At 57.2% G+C, this 18,616-nt stretch overlaps 5 protein-coding genes across 6 annotated transcripts; 3 read left to right on the forward strand and 2 right to left on the reverse strand.

Moving 5' to 3' along the window:
• Nucleotides 1-2,440: 2,440 nt before the first annotated feature.
• BICDL2 (BICD family like cargo adaptor 2) lies at nucleotides 2,441-8,195 on the forward strand (the record flags this gene model as incomplete). Its single annotated transcript, XM_081299109.1, has 9 exons — nucleotides 2,441-2,722; nucleotides 4,965-5,180; nucleotides 5,276-5,392; nucleotides 5,512-5,658; nucleotides 6,416-6,613; nucleotides 6,711-6,860; nucleotides 7,309-7,439; nucleotides 7,681-7,801; nucleotides 7,887-8,195. 9 exons carry the CDS (start codon nucleotides 2,441-2,443, stop codon nucleotides 8,046-8,048), a joined length of 1,524 nt encoding a protein of 507 aa, XP_081155235.1. The 3' UTR covers nucleotides 8,049-8,195.
• Nucleotides 8,196-8,409: 214 nt separating this feature from the next.
• THOC6 (THO complex subunit 6) lies at nucleotides 8,410-11,710 on the reverse strand. Its single transcript, XM_081299318.1, has 13 exons — nucleotides 11,571-11,710; nucleotides 10,352-10,467; nucleotides 10,200-10,264; nucleotides 10,012-10,115; nucleotides 9,888-9,925; nucleotides 9,756-9,804; nucleotides 9,594-9,665; nucleotides 9,400-9,502; nucleotides 9,261-9,310; nucleotides 9,118-9,180; nucleotides 8,904-9,014; nucleotides 8,690-8,824; nucleotides 8,410-8,608 (listed from the first exon to the last, which is right to left on the reverse strand). Exons 1-13 carry the CDS (start codon nucleotides 11,607-11,609, stop codon nucleotides 8,528-8,530), a joined length of 1,026 nt encoding a protein of 341 aa, XP_081155444.1. The 5' UTR covers nucleotides 11,610-11,710; the 3' UTR covers nucleotides 8,410-8,527.
• Nucleotides 11,711-11,964: 254 nt separating this feature from the next.
• On the forward strand, nucleotides 11,965-13,268 carry HCFC1R1 (host cell factor C1 regulator 1). 2 transcript variants are annotated; one of them, XM_081299322.1, is made up of 4 exons: nucleotides 11,967-12,103; nucleotides 12,403-12,459; nucleotides 12,567-12,695; nucleotides 12,896-13,268. In XM_081299322.1, the coding sequence occupies exons 1-4, from the start codon at nucleotides 12,009-12,011 to the stop codon at nucleotides 13,029-13,031; spliced, it is 417 nt and encodes a 138-aa protein (XP_081155448.1). In that variant the 5' UTR covers nucleotides 11,967-12,008; the 3' UTR covers nucleotides 13,032-13,268. The 2 variants fall into 2 exon arrangements, with proteins under 2 accessions (XP_081155449.1, XP_081155448.1); XM_081299323.1 differs by lacking the exon at nucleotides 12,403-12,459 and having other exon boundaries at nucleotides 11,965-12,103; nucleotides 12,896-13,267.
• A 231-nt stretch (nucleotides 13,269-13,499) lies between these two features.
• TNFRSF12A (TNF receptor superfamily member 12A) lies at nucleotides 13,500-15,479 on the reverse strand. Its single transcript, XM_081299321.1, has 4 exons — nucleotides 15,321-15,479; nucleotides 14,517-14,621; nucleotides 14,184-14,318; nucleotides 13,500-14,105 (listed from the first exon to the last, which is right to left on the reverse strand). Exons 1-4 carry the CDS (start codon nucleotides 15,412-15,414, stop codon nucleotides 14,050-14,052), a joined length of 390 nt encoding a protein of 129 aa, XP_081155447.1. The 5' UTR covers nucleotides 15,415-15,479; the 3' UTR covers nucleotides 13,500-14,049.
• Nucleotides 15,480-17,724: 2,245 nt separating this feature from the next.
• On the forward strand, nucleotides 17,725-18,390 carry CLDN6 (claudin 6; the record flags this gene model as incomplete). Its single annotated transcript, XM_081299806.1, has 1 exon — nucleotides 17,725-18,390. The coding sequence occupies one exon, from the start codon at nucleotides 17,725-17,727 to the stop codon at nucleotides 18,388-18,390; it is 666 nt and encodes a 221-aa protein (XP_081155932.1).
• Nucleotides 18,391-18,616: the final 226 nt, after the last annotated feature.

Raw genomic sequence — 18,616 nt, forward strand, 5'->3', positions numbered from 1 at the left:
GCTGACTGACAGGAAGCCTTGTCCCAGCCCTAGGATCCAGAATTCTAGTTCCCCAACCATCTCTCCAAGGGTCCCAGCTCCTATTGCCCTCCTATTTTTCTAGATCCCAAATAACTAGGCTCCTAGGTCCCGAGATTCAGGGGTCCTGACTCCCAGCTAGAGGTGTGTGGACCCCGCTGATACTGGCTGGCAAAAACTAATTATGGGGCTGGTGAGTAGATCAGTGTACAGCACCTGCACAGCATTCGTAAGGCCCTAGATTAATCCCCAGTTCTATAAAAAATAAAATAAAATAAGGCCAATTATACACATCAACCGTTCTTCCTACTCAGTTCTAAGTCGTGGCAAACTTGAAATTGTCCAGAAAGGAGCATTTACACTATGGAAATTGGCAAATGCAAGTCAGGGCTATTGTTTTCCCCAGATAACTTGTTGTTAACATTTATGAGGCTCCACCCAGCCCTTCAGATGGCTGCTCTCCAGGCCAGGGGCCCCCATCTAGCTCAGGGAGACCTGGGGTCTGAAGAAAATCATGACAAGGCACAAGACCATGGCTGGGACACTAGTGCATGCCCAAGCTGCACCACGGCTGGCCCGGTTTCCTGCCTTGGATTCTCCCTCATACCAAGGCCTCTGTCCTTGTCTGGAACAGGAGTCCCTGCACATTACAGGAACTGAGAGTCCCAAGTTTGGAGCCATGTGAGCTCAGGGGTGGCCATGGGCAAGTCACCTTACTGTGCTGGCTTCAGTGTCCTGATCTGCAGCAGGACAATTAGTAGAGAGCAACACCAGAGTTAAGTTCTGTGCATGGGACCCAAGCAAGGTAGGCGACCTCCCTGTGCCTCAGATTGCTTGAGGTGGAGGTAATAGTGGGTCTCACCTCATTAGGGTGTCATGAGGGTAAACAAGTTATGCCCATAAAAGGCTTCCTTTGCAGAGGACTTACCATGTTCTTTGTTAATCATTTCCTGTCCCACAGGGACCTCTATGCTCAGCATAGGATCTGCATAACAGTAGATGCTCATTTAATGTTTCCAGTGGTCATTTCCCACAACAGTAAGATGGGCCAGTGTCTCTGAGTGGAGGCGACTTTCCTTTGACTCTGCCTGTCCATTCCGGCCACCAGGGGCGCCCCTGCCCCTCCCGCGGCACCGCCCCCTCACCTGTGCAGGTTGTGCACCTGGCGCCGCCTCCGGAAGAGGGGACGCGGAGACCTCGGAGGTAGCCCGGGCGGCGACTGGTGAGAGCCTAGGGGGCGCCGAGGGCGGGGCCCTCCGGGCTTCGGGCAGGAGTAGGCAGGACCAGGTCGCTGGGAGGGGTACCAGGGCAGCCGGGCGGTCGCCTGGCTCCTCCGGGAAGTGGGGACACTGGAAGGAAGGAAGGTGGTGGCCGGGTTTCGAACGCCTGGGACTGGGGTCAGGGAGATACTCTATGCGATCCTGGTGCAGCTGGACTGGGACTACCGCGACACCTGGGCTCCGCGGGCAGGGCTGAGCTGGGACACCGGCAAGGGAAGGGAGGACAGGTGCGCGTGTACGCGCGCTCAGGTGTGTCTAGGGGGCGGGACCCTCAAGAGAGCTTGAGCAGGTAACCCGTGTGACCTGAGCCCCTGGACCCTGGGCCCCAGGAGGCCATCGGGGATCGCAGGGCTCGGGTCCCCAGGGGCGGGCCGGGAAGTAAACAGAAACCCGGAGTGGCGGCGGCTGCGCGCTGGCCGGCACAACCTGTTACCTCGCCCTGCCCTGGCCTGACGCCAGGGCCCTGGGAACCAGGGGGTCTGGACGTGAGCGTTCTTGAATCCAGAGGGGTGGGGGCAGGACCTGCTTGGACTTTGTTGGGAATCCAGGAGGGTGGACGCTAAGGGTGGGGACTCCAGGTCTGCAGGGGTCCAGAACAGACCCCTGGGTCCTGAGATAATAGAAGAAGGCCTAGGGAGGGCAGTGAGGGGGGAGCTGGGCTTCTGCCAGGGGAGGGTACTGGGTTCCTAGGGCAAAGGTGTCAGGACACCAAAGTCCTCAAAGGTGAGGGGAGGGTCCTGCATCCTTGAGAGAAGTTGGATTCAACCCTCAGAGTCCTTAGGAAGCTGGGTTTGGGAAATTTTGCCCCATAGTGAGGGGCTGGGAGCCACAGCAGGTTGTGAGAAGGAAGCGGGACTGTCAGGGGGTGGTCTGTGGTTCCAGAGTACTGAGAAGAGGCTTCCTGGGACAAAAGCCGAAGGCAAGGAAGTTCATTTCTGCTTTCTGCCTCAGTCTACCCACTCTACCCTGGGGACATTAACGGAGCTGGGTGGCCAAAACATAGATCATTAACCCTTGGTGGCCCAGGGAGGTTGAGGTTGCAGGACTGGGATGGCCAGGTATTGGCCAGCAGGGGGCAAGCCTGAAGGGCTGCGAGGTGGTATGTCATGCAGCCATCTGTCCCCACAGATGCTGCAGATGTCATGAGCTCCCCAGATGGGCCACGCTTCCGGTCAGGGCTGCTCTCCGGGGCTGCCTCCCCCAGTGGCGAAGATGGCTTCTTCCCCTTTGTGCTGGAGCGAAGAGACTCATTCCTGGGAGGGGGCCCAGGGCCTGAGGAGCCTGAGGACCTGGCCTTGCAGCTGCAGCAGAAGGAGAAAGACCTGTTGCTGGCGGCAGAACTGGGCAAGATGCTTCTGGAGCGCAACGAGGAGCTGCGGAGGCAGCTGGAGACGCTGAGTGCCCAACACGCTGAGCACGAGGAAGTGAGCTGGCTGCAGGGCCTGGGCGGAGGGCAGGTGGAAAACAGGCAGGCCTGGGGTGGACCGGAGAAGGGGACCACACAAGGAGAAGAGACAAGAGCATGGGGCAGGTGGGTGGCAGGGGGAGAACAGGTGCGCAGGAGGATGCCTCTGAACAGTTCAGGGATGGCCTGTTGTCCTGGCAATGTTGCCCAGTGGTTAAGAACAAAAATTCTAAGTTGAAGTAGAGCATTTGCCTAGTACGCGTGAGACCCTGGTTTGGATCCCAAGCATCAAAAAAACTAACTAAATAAATAAAAGACTTTTGAGGACAAGTCAAGATCTAGGCCACAGACCCTTGTGGCCCTTTGGCTTCTCACCTAACAGGTGCTGAGAGCCACTCCCTGCCTTCACCTGGCCAAGTCCCCTCCAAGCATCATCTCAGTTCATTTTTGCCCAGCCTCATGAAGTGGGAACAGTTCTTCCCTCTGCCCAGGCTGGGGCTCACATCTGGACCCCTAAACTTCCTTGTGTACTTGCATTGTTGGCCCAATCCTCACTCTGAGCTGACCTGGGCAATCATTTGCCCTGCACCTCTCCCACCAAGCTAACCTAATAACATCTCAATGTGACACTTGGTTCCCCATAGGCATGCACTGTCCCCCGCATCTGCAAACCCCATTGAATCCTATACACTAGCTTCCAAATCTGTCCCACTTTTCACTTCTGCAGCCTCTACATTGATGGCAGCTCCGGGCATTGCTTCTGCTCAAGGCACTTCAGTGCCCTATCACTGACTCCTCTTGCCTCCTGGAACCCATTCCCAAGGAGCAGCCAGTGAACTTCAAACACTGCAAATCAGATCATTTCTCTCCTGGCTCAGAATCTCCCCATGGCTCCCCATCACACTTAAGATGAAACTGAAACTCTTGCCACAGCCTAAGAGTCCCTCAAGTCCACTGGCCTCCCTGACCTGTTGGCTTTGCCATCCTTCCCACCCACTTCTCTTTTTCAATTCTCAGAGTGACTGCAGCTTGCTCCTGCAGGGCCCTTGTCTTGCTGTTTCACAGCCCTCCTCCTGGTTGACTGCAGGCGTCAACCCAATCAATGTCTCCTTGACAGCTTCCCCCCACCCCCCGCCCCGTTGTTCTTCACCACTTGGCCCTTACTGTCTCTCAGATTACCTGGCTCAAGTCTGTATCCATTTGCCTGTGGCCCTCTGGACACTAAGCTGCTTGAGGCAGTGGACTTAGTGGTCTATCGACTTAGAGACCCCAGAACAGGAACTCAGGAAATATTGGATGGAGAGATGGAGAATGGATGGTGGATGATGGAGGGAGGGAGGGATGAAACATGGACACATTAAAGAGACTTGTCCCGACCACATGGCGGCAGCAGCAGGGCCAGGATAATGGGATCCTAACCTGCCAGCTTCATCCTTCAGCAGGGCTGCCCCCATAGTATTTGGTTAAGACATTGCTGCCTGTTGGCACCCCTGCTCCACTAACTGTGTCCTTGGGCAAGGCATTCAGCCCCCCTGAGTTTGTTAAGCATTCTCTAGTGGATTGAATAAAATGGCCCAGGTAAGCTCTGACAGGCAGCTGGCAGGAATACTTGCTAATAGTTGTAACAACCATGGTTACTGTCACCTGGCCCAGGCCTTTGTGCCTTGAGGACCTAGAGAGAGTAGCCCCCCAACTTGTCTGTCTCCTCATGCTGGGCACCTGGGTGTGCCAAGTGCGTCCCCCCGCTGGTCCAACAGGTTTTGGGGAGGGCAGGCAGAGGCGTGGGGCCAGGGCGGGGCTGACCAGAGTTAATTAGAGGGAACTGGGGGAGAGGGGCTGGGCAGAGACTGGGCCTACAAAGCCCCCAGGACACTGCAGCTGTGTGAGGCCATGGGCCGGGGCTTAAATTCAGCCAGAATCAGGCGCCAAAAACGGCGCTTGCGACCTCGGGTCCAGAAGCTCAGGCAGCAGCCAGAGGTGAGTGGCCATTGGGGAGCTCCACACCCCCCAGCCAGCATCACTGTCCTGCCTGGCCTGGCCCCTTCTCTCTCTCGCTTTCCTCTGCTGCCTTCTGATTCTCTGGGCTGTGCTGTGTCATGCTTTCTCCCTGACTCTCCTCTCTAGCTTTCAGGTCTCAGTGTGCCAAGAGCGTCCCCCTCCTGGCCAACTGGTCTCTGGTTGTCTGTCCCTCCATCCCCATCTCTGGGTCTGCTCCAATCCTATGTCTCCTTCTGTGTCTGACCCTTTGCCTGGTCCCACAGCGGCTGCAGCAAGAGAACCATGAGCTCCGCAGGGGCCTAGCAGCCCGGGGCGCTGAGTGGGAGGCCAGGGCTGTGGAGCTGGAGGGGGACGTGGAAGCGCTGAGGGCCCAGCTGGGAGAGCAGCGCTCAGAGCAACAGGACAGTGGCCGCCAGCGCGCACAGGCGCTCAGTGAGCTCAGTGAGCAGAACCTCCGTCTCAGCCAGCAGCTGGCCCAGGTGGGACTGACTTGATCCCTGGGCCTGGGTGGGGTGGGGCCAGTGGGAATCAGCTTGAGCCAGCTGAGGGCTCCCCTGCTCTCTCCCCCACCCAGGCCTCCCAGACTGAGCAGGAGCTCCAGAGAGAACTAGACGCCCTTCGGGGTCAGTGCCAGGCTCAGGCCCTGGCTGGGGCAGAGCTAAGAACACGGCTAGAGAGTCTGCAGGGGGAGGTGAGTGCCTGCTGGGGCTGGGGGTTAAGGGTTGGGGTCAGCTTGAACCAGAAAGACTGGGCTGGGGGCTCCATGGGGCTGGCCCACTCTTCCCACCCCACCCTGAGACCTTCCCCCAGAACCAGATGCTGCAGAGCCGCCGGCAGGACCTGGAGGCACAGATCCGAAGCCTGCGTGAGGAGGTGGACAAGGGCCAGGGCAGACTGCAGACTACTCATGAGGAGTTGCTGCTGCTACGGAGGGAGAAGAAGGAGCACAGCCTCGAGGTGAACTATGGGGGAGGGGGACAGCTGGGTCCATAGCAACAGCCTCAGGGCTTTCTGGGAGATGTGGCCCTTGATCACTGGAAACCCAGCACCTGGGTCACAAAAACGTGGGCATGAGCCTGGGGCAAGTGGGAGCCACAGTGGGCTGTTGAGCAGGGGAGGTATGCTCTCAATGCATCAGAGCCTGGTGGCTGGGAGACGTGGGAGAGGGCTAAGACCGGGGTTCAGGCCAGAAATGCCTGGTCTAGACTATCCACATCTGGAGTGGTAGTGATGGAGAAAAGGAACAAAAAAGGGAAGGACCTCTGATATTTGAGACCTCAGAGATATGTGCTCTGGATTGCCTGGCTTTTTATCCCACTGTCTCTTGTTACCATTGTGGAGCGCCCAGCCTGTTTTCCCATTTGTGATACGGAATGGTAATGGCACCCACCTCTGGGCTGTGGTGAGGCATGAGGCTTAGGAGAAATACATGTTGGATCTAAGCAATTAGTGAGAATTAGAAGTTAGACTGGACAGGGGAGGGGACTGCGCTGTGAAGTGACCTGATAGGTGGAACAGGCAAGGATGATGCCCGGCGCGCTCTATTTTATAGGGGAGGAAATTGACATCCGTCCAGGGGAAGTAGTTCTGCGCTCCAGAAACTGCAGCACTGGGCTGCTGAGGCTCAAGGCTGCCGGCGCTCGGGCGCCCTCTGTGGGCCACCACCAGATGCAGGCGCTGGCATTCAGGCTGACTGCCCTCTGGCCCTCTGCAGCTGGAACGTGCTCGCTTTGAGGCTGGGGAAGTGCTGAGCGCCCTGCGGAGGCTGCAGCGGCGCGTCTTGGAGCTGGAAGAGGAGTCACGCCTTCAGGACGCCAACATCTCCAGTGCCTCACTGCAATCGGAGTTGGCCCACAGCCTCGAAGGCCACCAGTACGAGGACAAGGACACCAGTGTATGTGGAGACACCCAGGTAAGCTCGCAGCCCACCAGCCCCCAACCAGTATCATCAGCTAGGGGCGCTGATTCCTGATTCAGCTAGGGCACTGACTGATTCCTTTGGCCCACAGATCACCCCATCCCTGGAGACCCAAGAGGCATCCAGACCCCCATCTTCACCCCAGGAGGAGAGCTTGGAGCCTCCTAAGAAGCGATCACCTCTAAGCCCAGTGGAGATACTAGAAGAGAAGGAAGAGGAAGTGGCTAGGCTGCAAGATGAGGTGGGGGAAGGGCTTAGTGCTGGATGTAGAGTCCCATAAGCTCCCCAGTTCATTCCCACCTCCACTTCCCAGCCTGTGCTCACTCAGCCTTCTATACATGAATTTGTAATGGCACATGCCTGTAATTCCAGCAACTGGGAGGCTGAGGCAGGTGGATGGCTAGTTTGAGACCAGCCTCATCAACTTAAGCAGACCTTCGGCAACTTAGGAAGACCCTGTCTCAAAAAGAACTAATGTATACGGCCCCCACAGGCGCATTGCCCCTCCCATACACCCACTGCCTCTTCCAGCTTCCTTCCACCCCACCAGGCTTGCCCCACCCCACCGTGCACCAGCCTGAGGGCCTCTGAATCCAGGAGCCTTATGCACAGTGGAGCAGGCCGGGGAGCCAGGGAGAACTGGAGCCTAGGCTGCCTGGGACCCACCTTTCTGCTGCTCCCCTGTGCAGATCACACTGCAGCGGGAAGAGCTGCAGACCTTGAGGGAGGAGTTGCAAAGGCAGAAGGAGCTGAGGGCAGAGGACAATCCCGCGGAGGCCCTAAACTGCGCCCTCTTGGACCGTGACGAGGCTGTAAACAAGTGAGCCATTGCCACCCTTCACCACCGCCCCAGCGGGGCAACAAGCCCCCTCGGTACTCTGATCTTTCTGTGCTCTTAATTGCTCTCCGCCTTATGGGTTAATATCCCCACCCCGGCCCAGGGGCCTTCTGCCCTCCGTGGTCTTGCTGTTAGCGAGCCCCCTCCCGTCGTGGCCCAGGAGCCCACTACCATGCTGGCTCCTGGAGTCCCCGGCGCCCTCGGACTTGTTTTCCGCCGGCAGGGCCGTGGAACTGTCCCTGGAGCTCAGCCGCGTTTCGCTGGAGAGGGACTCCCTGTCCCGGGAGCTGCTGCGCACCATCCGCCAGAAGGTGGCGCTGACGCAGGAGCTGGAGGCCTGGCAGGTGAGCGGCGGGGGCGGGGCCGGGGCCAAGGCCTGGGGCAGGTGGGACCTGAGCGCTGACCCTCCTCCCGCCCCGCCTCCCGCAGGACGACATGCAGGTGGTGATCGGGCAGCAGCTGCGCTCACAGCGCCAGAATGAGTTGAGCGCGGCAGCATCAACCCCACGCCGTTCCACAGCACGCTTCTCACTGCGCCTGGGCCCCGGGCCTGCCGGCGGCTTCCTCAGCAACCTTTTCCGAAGGACCTGAGGGCTGGGCCGAGGCGACCACCCTTGACTCACTCTGGGGCATACTTTCCTCTAAGGGCCAATGGAGCGACAGGGCCTGGATGTCTTCCAAGTGGGGTTGGTGCCCTCTTCACCCCAGGAGGCTAGACAGGGGCTCTATGGGAGTAGGGGCAGCTTCGGGGCTAGAGACCCCAGGTGGGTGGCGGGGACAGGTGCAACAGAGCTTCTATTTTCGCAATCTGTATAGGTCTATCATTTCTAAGCGCTAGGCTCCCTGAGTCTCTGGCTGCTCCAGGGCAGGGGTGGGTGTGGGTATGGGTATTTATGTATCAAGAACAGACAGAGTAATATATAAATCACTTGATGGACTTGGCCTCCATTCTTGGGAAGGAAGCACATGGAAGAAAAGCCTGAAACTTTATTGTAGAAAAAAAAAAAAAAAGAAAGAAAAAAGAAAGATAAACACTCCAAATCCCTAAGGTGGGGGTATGTTGTCCGATGTTAGAAGGACAGGGAGAAGGCTCGGTACCCCAGGTTGGTGAAAACATCCACCCGGCAGCTGCTGCCAGCGACTGTCAGGACCTAGGGACAAGAAAGGCATGACTGACCTGCCGACACTCCCCAAGGCTCCAGTGACTCTCCAGAGCCCCTTGCTTCACCCACCTTGCACTCAGGGGCTGCTGGCTGCTGGTTGAGGCTGAGGCTGAGCAGTCCTGGGGATGATCCAGGCACCTGGGCCTTAAGCTCTCCGCTCAGCTGCCAGTGGTTTACGCAGCGACCCTGGCCAGCTGACAGAATCTGTGGAGGACAGGGAGTGGGGTCAGGACTAGAGAGGGGAGCCAGGCAGGGATTGCAGAAGTGAAACAGAGGGACTTACCAGGTCCTGGTAGAAGGTGACATGCTTCTGTGGTGCCCGCATTGGAAAGATGGTGGTGGGTGTGGAGGACCGGAGGTGCCAGAGGGTGAGGGCTGGGCCCCCTCCACAGACCTGGGAAGAAAGGTAGGAGTCCCTAGCCACTGAGAGCCATGGGCCCTCAGCTGACAGGACCCAGAGCTGCCACCCCATCTGACCACACAATTTGCAGGCTCACCATCCAGTCTGAGTCAGTGGCCAAGCATCCAATCCAGCGCCCGTTGTGTGGCCTTGAGCACTCCTGACGGGGGAGGGAAAAGGTGAAGACAACTTTGGGGAGTTGGGGGGCATAGAGAACAGAGGTATGAGTCCTGTCCTCACCTCGTGCTTATAGACCTCAATCGTCTGGACCTCTCTGACTGTTCGGAGATCTGTGGGGAAAGAATCATGAGAGCTCCCTATGAGGCCTACCGTTCCCAGCCTCCCTTACCTATTTTACCATCCAATTGTACCCACTTACCCCAGAGTCGCACAGCCCCATCCTCGCCACCTGACAGCACCTCAGGGCTGCGTTCCCGCAGTGCCAGGCAGTGGATGTAGTCTGTGTGGCCCCGGAGGGCCCGCTGCAGGAGAGAGCCAGGGTAAAGGGGGACCCAGGAAGAGTGCCTCCCCCTGGCTCTGATCTGCCCCAGTTCCAGGGCCCTGCTCACCCACCGTGAAAGTCCCAGTTTCAAGGTCCATAGTGTGCAACTGACAGTCTCCCCCAGCCAGGATGAGGGAATTCTCCTGCAAAGGAAGGCAGGGCAGAGCTAGAAGTCAGTGTCAAATCAAGACAGGGAGAGGATGAAGGATCAGACTGTCATAAAGGGATCAGACCTTGGGGACAAGCAGCAAGGCATTGATCTCAGGCACTTCCAGGCTGGTCCTGGGGGATAAAAAGCAGGGTCAGCATCAGTGAGGCTAGTGCCCTCACCCTACCTGCCTTCCACCCAAGTGGCCCTGGCTCACCTGTATGGGGGCTGACGACGCCATAGTTCCTTACAGCCCTTTGTAAGGGAAAACACCAGGTGACCTCAAAGGCTCTCCCTGGCATGGGGCAAGCCAACCCTTCCCCAGCCTCTAGACTCCTTACCTTCTTGAGGATCTCTGCCCAAAGCCAGGCCTTCACCTCCCCATCGCCAGCACTGAGCAGGTGTCGATCAGTGGAGACCATGCTGTAGACGGGCCCATCATGGGCTGAAAAGAAATGAAGAACCTTAGCCCACCCTGTCCCCTCTTCCACTCAGAGTCCTCTAAGCCAGACTTGATGGCTATACCCACCTTGGAAAGTCACCACGGGTTTCTTGCTTTCCTCTTTGGCCTCTGAACTCAAAGCAGCAGACAGGCTGCAGGGGGGGAGGCAAGGCCAGGTCAGAAGCAGGAGGGCCAAATACCAGGATTCACACATGGTAGGGAGCAAGGGACAAGAGTACCTGAAGATAGCAATCTGCCCATAATTGTTGCCTGCCGCCAGGAACTTCCCACAGGGTGAGACACTTTGGGAGAAGATGGTCATGTGCAGCCGCTGCAGGGCCTGAAACACCTCTGTCTGTGGGGAGAAGCTGGATGAGGCCCCCAATTACAGACTTCTTCATGCCTTCCCTGCCACAGGCCTGGCTTCCCACTGCCAAGACTTCTCAGCCCTCTTTTGAGGTGGCCCACCACAAAGGCACTTTGCCCATGCATAACCAAGAGTGGCTCCAAGAAGAGGGTGAGGAAAGAGGAGCAGAAATGATGTCTAGTGGACCTCTGAGCAAGCACCAAAACCTCTCTTATCAGTTTCTCCCGTGGTCAGATGGAGGTCGCAGGAGAGTCTATCACAATTAGGTGAGCTAATGTATATAAAGAGCTTCACATGGGGCTGTCACATAGAAAGTGCTTAAAAACTGGTTCTTTAGGGCTGGCAGTGCAGCGCATACTTGGCATGGATAAGATCTTGGGACTGATCTCCAGCATCACAAAACAGTGTCTCTTCTACAGTTATTCTGTTAATTTGGGGGTGGTGGGTACTAGGTATTGAACCCAGGGGCCCTTTACAATTGAGCTACATCCCCAGTTCTTTTTACTATTATTATTATTTTTGTTGTTGTTGTTATTATTTATTGGCACCGGGATTGAAGCGGGGTGCTTTACCACTGAGCTAAATTCCTGTCCCTTTTTATTTTTTAAATTTCTAGATGGGGTCTCACTAAGTTGCATATGACCTCGATCAGTTGGTTAGGCTGGCCTTGAACTTGCAATCCTCCTGCCTCAGTCTCCCAAGAAGCTGGGAATACACGCGTGTGCCACCTCGAGAGGTTCCCAGTTCTTTTTATTTTGAGCCAGGGTCTCGCTATGTAGCTAGGGCTGGCCTCGAACTGGTGATGCTCCTGCCTGAGCCTCGAGTCCCCAGGCGTGTCTCTGTTTCAGGCCTCAACTATTTTGTTTTTTAAGTGGCTCTATTTTTCCTGCACAAAAAAAACCGGTACCAACATCTAATTCCTATCCAAGTTAGGCCCTTCTGGGTTACTCTCCTGTCCCTCCCCCCATTAGAGTCCAAATCCCACAAACCGCCCACGCACACCAGGGTTGCCTCATCTTTCCTTGTCCATCCCATTCAAGCAAAGCATGGACTACAAACCCCAGAAGGCACCGCGCACAAAACCCACTCACCTGACCCAGAGGCACCGCTAGCGGGGCAGCGCGCTCCATCGCAGGAACTACTACTCCCAGAGTGCTGCGCGCGGAACGTAGCCTTCTGACTCCGGACGTACGCGCAGGCGGCTACCCTCCGCGGCACCGTGTCTCGACACTACCGGCCGACCGAGCGCGAAAAGTGGCTACCACGTGCTTCACGCACCCCAAAAACAGAGGAGAGCGCCGCGAAGCCCCTCGACACTAAGTGGCGCCGCTGCCCTGTTACGTCGGGACCCCTCCCCCACCCCGCCGAACCCACGCGCCTTCCAGCCACGCGCCGCTCGTCTTCCGCGCCTGCGCAGGCCTCGCCACTGCGCGCGCCAGAAGCCACGCCCCTCGCAGTGGGTCACGCCCTCGGAGACTCCGCCCCATCACCCGGATCCTACCCCTCCTGCCTTAATACCCTGAACCCCAATGATCCTTCAGCAGCCCCTGGAGCGGGGTCCCCCAGGTCGGGCCCTGCACGATCCGCGGACCGCCTCAGGGGCGACTCGAGGCCAGGACGCCAGGTACGTATGGGATCCCTGGGTTGGTACGACTGAGGAGCGCAGCTTTGGCTGGGGACTCATGGCTGGCCTAAGGGTTGATACCGGGTGGAGCAAACTGTGGGACTTAAGCTGAGGTACGGCTGAGGCTGGGAGCTTGGGGTTTAGACCTTCCAGGTATTCTGATGACCAGAAGGGGTGGCTTAGGTGCCACCATCACAGGAATGGGCTGGGTGCTCAGGTGCTGATGCTGCAAGCTCAGGTGGATAGATTTTTGGGAAGGGGCCGAAGGTGGGGTGCTCCTGGCTCTCTCTTTTTCCCAGCTCCCCTCTCCGAGGAGCTATGCCCATGAGCACCAAGCGGCGCCTGGAGGAGGAGCAGTGAGTTTGAGGGCAGGGAGGACTTCCAATATCAGTCTCCTCTGATGCCCACCAATCTACCTCCCCTCTTAATATCCCTGCCTGCCTTCCTCCCCATCTCTTCCCAGGGAGCCCTTACGAAAGCAGTTTCTGTCTGAGGAGAACATGGCCACCCACTTCTCTCGACTGAGCCTACATAATGACCACCCTTACTGCAGCCCCCCCATGGCTTTTCCACCTGCCCTGCCCTCACTGAGGTAGGCATCTCCACTAAGTCTTCCAGAGGATCATAGTGGGTCCTCAGAGCTGCCACTCATCATATCCTGCCTCATCATGCTATTTTTAACCTGTAGCCAACTTCTGTGCTGATTCACATCTTGACTCCGAGAAACCTGGACCCACCAGGTCCAGGCAGTTTTCAGCCCAGTGTCTTGACTATCATTTCTTCTTCTTCCAGGAGTCCTTGCTCAGAACTACTTCTCTGGCGCTATCCTGGGAATTTAATCCCTGAGACTCTTCGGCTGCTGAGGCTGGGGGATACTCCTAGTCCCCACTATCCTGCAACCCCAGCTGGGGACATAATGGACCTCTGAGCAATAGTGGGCAACATCATTCCCCATGTCTTTCCCCAGAGGAGACTGCAACCCTCAGGAAGGGACAAGGTGCTTGCTTGTTTATCTTCCTCCAGATTAGTGTTTGGGCAACAGGACCTTCCCTCAAGAGAGGAGGACACTGAACTCAATGGAACCTTGGGATGGGAGGGCAGCAGCAGCAGAAGGGGAAGTATGCCCTGAAAAAGGGAATAAAAAATTGACTGAACAATTGAAGTCTTCAGTCTGAAACCTGAGGCCTTTGGGAAGGGTGGGGTGCTGGATGCTGGTGTTTCTCCTCAAGATCTTCCCTGGAAAACGGCTGGCCAGGTCCTGGCAGGCTGGGCTCCAGGCATTGAGAATGTGTGAGTCAGAGCCTCACCCCCCCCCTCCGCCCCCGCGGCAGCCTGACTCACTCCCTCCCTCCAGCTCTGGGGAGTCAAGCCCAGGATCATGCCACACTCCAAACCATTTAAAGTTAAAGATTCTTTTATTAATAAATTCTCCCTCTACTTTAAAGTTCTCCCCAAAATAAATATCTCCTCCCCCCTTTGGGTTGCAGGGGTCTGTATTTTAGGGCCAGCCCTCCTAGAGGGCCAGCCCCCTATAAGAACAGGGCCCTAATCCCCCAAGAAGAGGACCCCTAGAGGAGTTTCAGTCCATCTGTGTGGGTCCGGCCTAGTGTTGTGTCTGCCCCTGAAGTCAGCCTGGCATCCAGGGCATCAGGGGAAGGGAGAGACCCCCCGCCCCTTGTGCAAATGCTGCAGTTTCTTAGTGTGAGCCAGCTTGAGGCTCCCTTTCTGTCCTGGAACCAGACAGACATAGATAGGGTAATCAGACTCCTTGGAAGGCTCTCCTGAACCTTGGGCCCAGGCCTCAGGGATGATTCACTGCCTGCCCCACCTGTGGTTGGAGGAACCTGGCTAGGCCTGTGTCTGGGAGGCAGGAGCTGGCTCCAGAATGAATGAACAAATGAATGAACGGATTGAGTGAGTGCCGCACAGGCGGTGGGGGTGCTCAGTCACTGGATCAGCGCCACACCTGGACAGCCCTCTCCACCAGTCTCCTCTATGGGGGCTGCAAGATAAGACGTGGGTCATGAGCAGCTGAAATGTGGAAGATCGATGGGGTAGGCGGCTTGGCGGGGAAACTTACTGGTAAACTTCTCTCTCCTGCGGCACCGTCTCCAGACCAGGAAAGCAGAAAGCAGTGCCAGCACCAGGGCCAGGCTCAGGGCACCCCCCAGGATGGGCCAAAGCAGCCGGAAGGGGGCGGGAGGTGCCGCAGCGCCTGGGGACCAAGATTCAAGTCAGACTTCGACCCTCTCCGGACCAGCCCCGCCCCCTAGAACTGAGCCTCAAGCTTGCACCCCACTTGCGCCTTCTGGGGGTTAATTTCCCAGATCCGAAACCCCCTAGCCCCCCCCCCCGAAGCTACCCTCTCGGCTCCACTGAGGTCCACTTGCCGCCGGACCCGCACCCCACTTACAGCCCAGGCAGAAGTCACTGTGCGGTCGCGCGGGACACGACGCACAGTCCATGCACTTGTCCAGGTCCGTGCTCCAGGAACTGCCGCTAGAGCAGGGGGCGGTGCCTGGGGAGGGGGCAGCGGGTTAGGATGGGGGCGGGACGCGGCTATTCTGGGGGCTGAGGTCAGGGTCGGTCGGCTCGAATAACGTGAGTCACCGGCGCCCTCCCCCCCCCCCCCGCATTCCTCACAGGTGACCGAACGGCATGACCGGGAGATAGCAGTGCGGGTGGGGGTAGTAGCGTGGAACTTTGGGGAGAGGGGTCAGGTCCCCACAACCCCCCCCCCCGCCGCCAGTGGGTGACTCACTCCTGGGCACCCGGCCCGACCCCGGTCCCTCCTCCCGCATAGCTGGGCACTGAAGTCACCGGATGGAAGGGGGCACCCCACATGGTATAGAAGGTACAGACCCCCAGAATTCCCAACACCCTCCCCCCCCCACTCTTCAATCACTGGGGCTGGGCAGACCCTTAAAGACCAGGCTGGGGGTGTGCCCTCTTATCGAAGAAACCTCCCGCCCTTAAACTTCCTCTCCACTTCTGGCATGGACTTTTGGGGCAGAAGACCCCACACCCCAATTGGACATGCAGAGAAACTGAGAGCCCAGAGTAGGAATGAAACTTGGGAGTGTGCTGGACCTTCCCCACTAGAACACACGGAATCTGAAGACCACCTGACCCCGGATCTCTACGTCCGTCCCGTTTCCCATTCCGGATGGTCCTCCAGGCACCCAATCTTGGCTCCCAGCCCCTGTGCCCCGCATACCTGGTGCCTGCTCCCCGGTTGCGGCGCGTAGCAGCCCCAGCCCGAGCCCCAGCACGAGGAGCCGCAGCATCGGGCGCATCGAGCCAAGAGCCATAGTAAGCGCCGGGAGGCTACTGCCGTCTGCACCGGCCGCCGGGCGGCGGAGACAGGGGATCACCGCCCCGCCCCCGCCCCCGCCTTCCGGGGCGGGGCCCTGGCCTCCTCCCGCCCGGCCATCAGCTCCGGGATGCCCCTCCCCGTGTGGCCCGCTACCTTCAGTCATTCTTTCAACAAACAGTCCCAGCGCTGGAGGCCTCCAGGACTCTGCAAGCATGTGGACCCGGCTCTGCCCATTCGGCGCTCAAATCCGGAACTTGTGGGACAGAGCGAATCAGATATGAAACAACCCATAAAAATAATTACTGATTTCTTATATAATTTTTAACTCTGTGAGATCTTTCAAAAAATTTTATTTTGTTTTGCAAAGCTGAGGATCAAACCCAGGACCTCCTGCACTAGCACTCTACCACTGAGTTACATCCCAGTCCTCTCAAAGATACTTTACAAAAAAAAAAAATTGTTCCAATTAATTATACATGACCAAAGGTTCTTTAAATCAGGGGGTAACTGCTGGTTTTTAAAATTTAATTTAATTTAATTTTTGGTGCTGGGGTTTCAACCCAGATGCGCTTAGTCACTAAGCCACATCCCTAGCCCTTTTTTTATATTTTATTTAGAGACAGGGTCTCACTGAGTTGCTTAGGGCCTCGCTAAGTTGCGGAGGCTGCTTTGAACTCTCGATCTTCCTGCTTCAGCCTCCCAGAGCCGCTGGGATTACAGGCTTGCGCCACTGCGTGAGGCTAACTGCTGCTTTCTTAAGGGCCCCCACTCCGGGGCTGCAACAATAGCAAAAATTATGTTCCTTTTTGAAATTAATTAATTTTACAGTAGAATGTATTTTGACATATGGTACACAAATGGAGCACAACTTCTCATTCCTCTGGCTGTACATGATTCAGAGTCACTCCAGTAGTGTAATAATGTTCTCTTTAATTTATACCTTAGGACATACATACTAAAATGCATGCTTGCTGTCTTCATTTTTCAGAGTAGAAAACTGAGGCTTGGGAAAGTTGAATGAATTCCCGAGGTCACAGTGCTAATAACTGGTGGCTGAGGTGTCAGCCAACCCGGGTCCCCGAATCCCAACCGGTTGCAGGTGCAGCAGTCTGGGTCTCTAGCGCCCCTCTCTGACTAGCTTGGGAAGCGTTCACACCCACTGCCGATCGGGTCGGGGTCTCTGCCCCTCCCCGGGGGAGGTGGCCCAGTGACGTCATTGCCTCTTTAAGACCCCCGTCTCCGCCCCCGTCCCCACACTCGGCCTACGGATCTTTCAGGTCCTTCACGCAGGTGAGCCCGGGGCTAGTGTGTGCATTGGGCTTGGGAGACACACCTTGCGGAACCTAGCGCGGGGGTCTTGGGTGGGACGCATGCGGGGCCACCTGGTGGGCGAGTCCCTGGGCATGAGGCTGTATTGAGGGGATCCAGTCCTTCCGCAGTTCCAGAAGGGTTAAACGCCCCTCCCCCTCCCCAGGGACAAAGGCACCGAAACTCCGCGAGCCCCTCCCCCACCTGCCTTCCTCTCCAGGGCGGGACTCCCCTCCCCCTCACCTGCGGGAGGGAACCCTGCGGCCCGCGCGCCATTAAGCCCCTCCCGGCGCTCAGTGCCTTGTAGCTGTGGCCCAGGGGGTCTGTGGTGGAACCCGCCCGGGTGCCCTCGCACAGAGTCAAGCCACAGTATGTGGAAAGGGAAGGAGAAGAGGGTAGGGACGCATTCGGGGACGAAACCTCGGGTAGCTAGATCCGGCAGATCCCCCTCGGTTGGACATTTTGGGCCTGACCAACACAGGTGCAGCCAGCTTAGTGGTGGAGGAACAGCTGAACAGACCCTCGGGTTTTATCTCCTCTTGGGACCCTAACATGGCCTTTTGGTCTAAATACGCACATAAAGTTCCCCAACTTTGAGGGCTCACTCCTTGGCCCGTCAAAGGAGAGTGAGGGTGAACCCAGGCAGTCATTGGGGTGGCCTTCCAGAAGGAACTCCTTGTGTCCCCCGCACCTTGCCTGCCCCTCCAGGGCTGGGCCAGGCTGGACAGCCGCACCTGGTGGGAGAAACCTGGGCAACCTTCATTATTGGGGAAGAGGTGATTAACTAGGGAGGCATTAAATGCTAATTTTGACCGTGAGTAAATGAGGCTCACAGAGTACAGCTTGCTCCAATATCAGGACCTGTGGACAACTCCCAGGGTTCCTGCTGTTGGCATCCTGTGTGGGGTCACAGCTGTGACATAAGGTCTGGGCCAGCCACCCTTTAACATTCTTCTGCTTTTGTTCTCCCATGTAATGTAGCCCCTTCAACCTTGCCATGGCCTCTGCTGGTCTGCAGATCCTGGGAATTGTCCTAGCTTTGCTGGGCTGGGTAAAGGCTCTGATTTCCTGCACTCTGCCCCTGTGGAAGGTGACCGCTTTCATCGGCAACAGCATTGTGGTGGCCCAGGTGGTGTGGGAGGGGCTGTGGATGTCCTGCGTGGTGCAGAGCACTGGTCAGATGCAGTGCAAGGTGTATGACTCGCTGCTGGCATTGCCCCAGGACCTGCAGGCTGCACGTGCCCTCTGTGTCATCACCCTCCTTTTGGCCCTGGTCGGCCTGCTGGTCTACCTTGCTGGGGCCAAGTGCACCACCTGTGTGGAGGACCAAGATTCCAAGGCCCGCCTGGTGCTCACTTCTGGGATCATCTTTGTCATCTCAGGGGTTCTAACCTTGATCCCAGTCTGCTGGACAGCCCACACCATCATCCAGGACTTCTACAACCCCCTGGTGGCTGAGGCCCAGAAGAGAGAGCTGGGGGCCTCCCTGTATTTGGGCTGGGCAGCCTGTGGCCTTCTGATGCTGGGTGGGGGACTGCTGTGCTGCACCTGCCCCTCTGGAGAGGCCCGGAGCTCCAGCCATTACATGGCCCGCTATTCAGCATCTGCCCCGCATTCCCCCTCTCGGGGACCCTCTGAGTACCCCACCAAGAATTACGTTTGATGCTAGCAGGGGAATGAGGCTCCATTAACCAGGGAGCCTTGGCCCTTGAGCTGGAGCCATTGAGAAGTGTTGATGCCTGACAGCTTTGGGTTTGGTTCTTATCTTGTTTTTTGCTTTTTTTTTTAATGGGGGAGGGGAAGGTATCTCTTTAAGATGACCCAGACTCCCACTTGGGCTCTGCTGTTGGCATATTTCACCTTTGGATAAATTTGTTTCTGGATTCTTC

This window comes from Spermophilus citellus (genome assembly GCF_964194105.1).
Source record: "Spermophilus citellus genome assembly, chromosome: 6".
NCBI lineage: Eukaryota > Metazoa > Chordata > Mammalia > Rodentia > Sciuridae > Spermophilus > Spermophilus citellus.

What these genes read in the sequence shown, in the direction of transcription:
- THOC6 (XM_081299318.1), bottom strand. Translation starts at nt 11,609, where the DNA reads ATGGAGCGCGCTGCCCCGCTAGCGGTGCCTCTGGGTCAG. An exon ending in CCTTGCTGCTTGTCCCCAAG is followed by an intron (nt 9,666 to 9,755) that starts GTCTGATCCCTT and finishes CTTCCTTTGCAG; the next exon opens with GAGAATTCCCTCATCCTGGC. An exon ending in TCACCTTCTACCAGGACCTG is followed by an intron (nt 8,825 to 8,903) that starts GTAAGTCCCTCT and finishes TGTCCTCCACAG; the next exon opens with ATTCTGTCAGCTGGCCAGGG.
- HCFC1R1 (XM_081299322.1), top strand. Translation starts at nt 12,009, where the DNA reads ATGATCCTTCAGCAGCCCCTGGAGCGGGGTCCCCCAGGTCGGGCCCTG. An exon ending in CGGCGCCTGGAGGAGGAGCA is followed by an intron (nt 12,460 to 12,566) that starts GTGAGTTTGAGG and finishes ATCTCTTCCCAG; the next exon opens with GGAGCCCTTACGAAAGCAGT. An exon ending in CCTGCCCTGCCCTCACTGAG is followed by an intron (nt 12,696 to 12,895) that starts GTAGGCATCTCC and finishes TTCTTCTTCCAG; the next exon opens with GAGTCCTTGCTCAGAACTAC.
- TNFRSF12A (XM_081299321.1), bottom strand. Translation starts at nt 15,414, where the DNA reads ATGGCTCTTGGCTCGATGCGCCCGATGCTGCGGCTCCTCGTGCTGGGG. An exon ending in CAGTGACTTCTGCCTGGGCT is followed by an intron (nt 14,319 to 14,516) that starts GTAAGTGGGGTG and finishes CTTGGTCCCCAG; the next exon opens with GCGCTGCGGCACCTCCCGCC. An exon ending in CAGGAGAGAGAAGTTTACCA is followed by an intron (nt 14,106 to 14,183) that starts GTAAGTTTCCCC and finishes CTTATCTTGCAG; the next exon opens with CCCCCATAGAGGAGACTGGT.